The following is a 5,340-nucleotide window of genomic DNA, read 5'->3' as shown; positions in this document are numbered from 1 at the left end:
TCATCTTATCTGTCAAAGCAAATCTGTCACGTAAAGTGAAGCATGTTCATGTTTAACCAAAACTTACATGTTTTTGCGTTCGCGTACGCAAAAAATTTGCAAATTAGGGGAAATTGAAAGAGCAAAGTGACATTTCATTTTGAGGGGAAGCTGCTGGTTTCTGTTGGAAAAATTTTTGCCAACAGCAATTTGTCAACACACAAAACCGAATTTGATGGTTTGGAAGTTAAAAATTACAAAATGCGACTAATTAAACTTGGAAGAAATAAGTAATTTGTTTAATCAATAAACTGTGCCAGTATAACATTTTGTCATGACTTTTCGTACGTTTTAAATTTGACATTTTTGAATGTAAACATTATATCAGCTGATCGTCTAACTTGCAAGTTTCTGCAAATTTTCTGTTCGCGTACTATTTCGGATATTTTTTTCTAGTGAGAGAACAGATGACATTTCGCCGGAATTTGGCAGTTGGATGTTTTTTACTGGAGATTTTAAACCAACGCACCTAATACCAAAATTTAACGATGTACGATAAACGGTAGCTATCGAATTTCATACGCTAGAATTTAATTCGTAATACGGCACAACCCACGGCGTTTATCGTGTATCGTATGGATTCATAATAGCGGGGTTAGACTTTATGCATTCCAGTGTTTCGTTGCAAAATGCGTTTATGAAGCCAGCCCATATTTTAATTCAATTACTTTATTTTCGGTTAATTCATTTCTTGACATGCGTATGTAAGTATAACAGTTAAAAATTGTAAAAAAAATTATACACAAAGCTTCAAGCGTTAATTAAAAGTTAATTAAAAGTTAATAAAAAACAACGAAATGACCAAAGATCAAGATTTACTTGTTAGCTAAAATTTCAAACTTAATACCATGCTCATACTTTTCCAATTCAGATATTAAACTGGTTTTTGCAAAGGCAGCCCCCGGAGGTAAAACTCCTCCGGGTCCGGGCATTTTATCGTTTTGCTTTAATATAGTTACGGCCGTACAAAGTAAAGCTACACATGTTGCTCCATAACCTGGATTTGAACCAGAAACTTTAACCGTCAAAGTTTTAGTAGGAGGTTCTGCATATTGGTCAGTGGATTCTAATAATCTATCCGAATTTGGCCATCCATTTGCTCTCATAATAAAAGAAAAATGTGTGCGTTCCATCAAAGCTTCCGAAGGTCCCTCATGGGAAGCAAATCCGAACGAGAAAATTTTGGGATATTTTAGCAATAACTGACGACCGAAAGAAAACTTTGTTAATAAGCCAAATGTGACAGCGAACAAAGCAACCAATGCAGCCGATAGCCAGGATTTGAACGTTACATAAGCGTGCATTTGAACTGGTCGCTTGTGATCACGCTCATAAAGAAAACGCTGAGAACGCATAACAACCGACCGATCTGATCCAGGAAACGGTAAACAAACTCCATTTACTATTTCTGACCGGAATATGAGTGGACGATGTTTTAACACTGGATGAAATTTGGGTAGTTTCTCGTTGTACAACTTGGAGCGAATTTCTTGAAGTTCATTTGAATGTGCCAATCCGTAAACAGCGCTTTCCCACGTTCCATAATGTATACGGGCGCCTCCAGTATCTTCACCTTTAGTATAACTCTGAAGATAACTCTCAACTGAATTTACTACACCATCAAAATTTTTTTCGATAAAAACGATGCCAAGTTCAGCCGGTATTGAATCAAACCCACAAGCAGAAATAATATATACTTTTCGGTCGATTGCTTCTTTGTTATATTTCAATTGTATTGTTTCCATATATTGCGGTTCTCCACTAACATCCACATGATGAGTTCCAGCTTCAAGACAAGCGCGCACTACCGGCTCCCCAAAAAAACGATATGGTCCACAACAATTTACCAAAACTCGGCATTTATTTGCCATTCCAAGCAGTGAGTTTTCATTATTTATGTCAGCAATTATTATTGGTGTATCCATAAGATTTTTTTGTGCTTTTGTGCCCATATCCTTGAGAACATTTTCCAGCTTTTCTTGACTACGGCCAGCAATACCCCACCGATAGTCTTGTAAGACTGTAATAGCTTCAAAAACGGTATATTTTCCAGTAAAACCGGAAGCTCCAAATATGATTACATCAAGTTTTTCTGACATTTTGATATTTATATATATATTTTTTTCAAATACACCCACAAGCCGCAAAGTCGTGACTAAAGTGCTTATCTCCTAAGATCAAAAGTCGGTTCGAGTCGACACTTAAGGATGAAACGATACGAGTAAATACAAGTACATACTCGATACTTTTCGTTCGATACCAAGTAATTTTGGCTATTGCTAATAGGGAATTTACATGATTCAACTTTCACAGGCGATTAGTTGAACCAAAAGTTGAACGAAAGTAGGCAGCCGACCAACTTCATTGGAAGCGATTAGTTGAAAGGCCGTTTACACCAGGCGATTGTTGCATCCAACTAAAAATCGCCTCATGTAAATTCCCTATAAAACTCCAACGTCAAAAAGTGCGGTAAAAGTGCACTTTAGCGAAGGTAGGTCAAAATGGACGGAAAAAATTCGAGAGGGGTCTCAATCGACGCCTCTTAACGCCAATAATAACAATCCGAGACAGGAAATTAAGATTTTTAATTCATTGAAAAGTTATTTGCAAAAAACATTTGCACTTTCCTCACTATGTTTCGATGAATTTCACACAAATGAAAGGAAGAAATGAACTTAACACCCCTATTGCGAATGTCGACTGGCAGTAGATAAACGACTATTAAGCGATTATCGATTATCGATGCTATTGCGAGTGTCGCTTAGTCGCTCAATTAGCGACTGTGAATACTTTTTAATCGCTCATCCTTCTATTGCTGTTTTTTAGTCGTTGGAGTTTGCGTTTATAAAATTTACATAAGAAAGTGGTACTATAATGGATAAAAAGTAAGTTAATTGAACTGGAAGTTGTAAAAAATTGTGAAATATACATATGCATGTATGTGTCTGAATTACAGATCAAAAATTATAAGCAACAAAAGGCAACTTGCGCGGTTGGTCGTACTGATGTAGGAGAGTGAAGACATAGGCAAAGGAATTTCCGGAAAGAGTAGGGTAGGAAGCTCCGCTTCTATTGGAAAAGATACATATACAATATTTCTTGTGCATATAACTCCGGCTCGCCATCCACAGTGTTTTTGCGCAAAACCAACATCAAAAGTTTATACAAAAAAACTGCATAATTTATTAATTGACTAGTGCTCGGAAATTTGAAATCTCTATTTTAAATTAAAGTTGAATTCTTTCAATACACTTGTTATGTTGTTATGTTAAAGTTTTTAAACTCGGGTCACGCCTTTGGACACAAAAACCCAACATCATTGTACAAAAAACTTAACCGTACCGTATTTCTTAAACTTCCATAAAGTTTATTAATGAAGAAAAAAGCTTTTCCTGCAAATCATGTAAAGCCTAAAAACCGTGAAGCATCGGGAACGCAACTTCTATTCATAAAACTCACACATGTACATACACCTTCCAAGTCCAAGGGATCCGACGAATCTCGCAATTTCCTCCTTGCTTTAGCCAACTCTACTAATCTATTAGCTTCCGCATCATCTTCCTCATCACTAAACCATATTTCAACTGTGTCCATTTTTTAAATTTTATAATAAAAGCAATTTTTTTAAAAATGATGTAAATTAAACACTCAAGAAACAAATGTAAACAAACAAACAGCTGTTTACAATTCTGTCAACCATTCACAATAGTACAAATTTTTATCGATCAAGTTACACAATAGCAAAATAAAAGATGATCGACTCGATCGACAAATTTCTATTCTACTGCCAGTCGACACTCGCAATAGGGCCCTAATTTAACACGTATTTATTAGTTTTTATACATTTGTGATGTTTTAAGTGTACACTTTCGCGAAATTCTGAATTTAATAGCAATATTCCGATGATGAAAATCCGCACAACAATCTTGGGTAGTTAATATAAATAACACGGAGAAAAACTAGTGTTGCCACTCTATTAAAAATAAAATGGAACTAAATTGCTGCTGCCACTCTATTAAAAATGTTTTTGTGCATCGAACACCTTTCTGCGTAGGCGGCCTTCGGCCGCGCTTAGGGATTATAACCCTCAGGCAGTAGAATTCTCCTTTCTGTGTTCCAAAGAAGGGGGGCTGAACACCTTTTGCAGAGAACACCTTTCTGCGTAGGCGGCCTTCGGCCGCGCTTAGGGATTATAACCCTCAGGCAGTAGAATTCTCCTTTCTGTGTTCCAAAGAAGGGGGGCTGAACACCTTTTACAGAGAACACCTTTCTGCGTAGGCGGCCTTCGGCCGCGCTTATGGATTATAACCCTCACTACGTAGAATTCTCCTTACTGCGTGCGAAGAAAAGGAACAAAAGTATATTTCTTGTGTATTATTTGGGTGTTTTTAAAGAAAGAGACGAAATATTTCTAACGGATACATTTAAAAAACAACCGCTACTTTGGTACCTACCTTTTCTATTTTCGTTATAAGACGCGCAACACGCACATGCAATTTATTAAAAATGAATTCATGCGAAAATTGTAAGCTAAACGTAACTTCATTCCTAAGAATGGATGAAGACGAACTGAAAGTGTTTCTTATTAACCATGGTGTTTTAAAAACCGAGAAATCTTGTCCGAATTGTGGAAGTGCCTGTACCGTATGGAGAAACTTTTTTGTTTGCTACAAAAGCCGAACGGTAACCAAGAATAAAGCAGCAAAAAAGGTTACGTGCTCATTTAAGAGCAGCATATACAGCGGTACATTTTTTTCCGGCTCCCACCTCACCGTGGACCAAATTTGTCGATTCGTAGTGTTTTTTATTACGATGAATCACCCCAAAACCGACTTCCTCCAGGAGGAAATAGGCATCGCCCGACATACAGTGGTCGACTGGACGAATTTTACGCGAGAAGTGTTGATGGAATGGGCAATTGAAAATAGCGACGGTATGCTAGGTGGTGAGGGGAAAGTGGTCGAAATCGACGAGGCAAAGATGGGCCGCAGGAAGTACAATCGTGGAAGATGGATTGAGGGACAATGGGTTTTCGGTGGTATAGAGCGCGGTTCAAAAAAAATGTTCGTGATCCCCGAGGAAGACCGTACTCGGGACACCCTGCTTCGAGTAATAAAGGAAAAAATTGCCCCAGGGTCCGTGATATACAGTGACTGCTGGAAAGCATATGATAGTTTGAAGGAGCATGGGTATACACATGAAAATGTGAACCACAGCGAAAATTTTGTGGATCCAACCACGGGGGCGCACACGCAAAACATCGAGCGACATTGGCGTGAACTCCGGTCAAAAGTGCCAAAA

The 5,340-nt window shown here is 37.8% G+C and overlaps 1 protein-coding gene across 1 annotated transcript; it reads right to left on the bottom strand.

Moving 5' to 3' along the window:
• Positions 1-436: 436 nt before the first annotated feature.
• Positions 437-2,264, bottom strand: LOC118738051 (saccharopine dehydrogenase-like oxidoreductase). Its single transcript, XM_036468948.1, has one exon. The coding sequence runs from the start codon at positions 2,136-2,138 to the stop codon at positions 855-857; it is 1,284 nt and encodes a 427-aa protein (XP_036324841.1). The 5' UTR covers positions 2,139-2,264; the 3' UTR covers positions 437-854.
• Positions 2,265-5,340: the final 3,076 nt, after the last annotated feature.

Source organism: Rhagoletis pomonella, unplaced genomic scaffold (genome assembly GCF_013731165.1).
Source record: "Rhagoletis pomonella isolate Grant_MI unplaced genomic scaffold, Rhpom_1.0 Rhpom_scaffold_00004, whole genome shotgun sequence".
Lineage (NCBI taxonomy): Eukaryota > Metazoa > Arthropoda > Insecta > Diptera > Tephritidae > Rhagoletis > Rhagoletis pomonella.
Note: the sequence above shows the minus strand (reverse complement) of the source record. Positions and strands in the feature narration are given on the sequence as shown.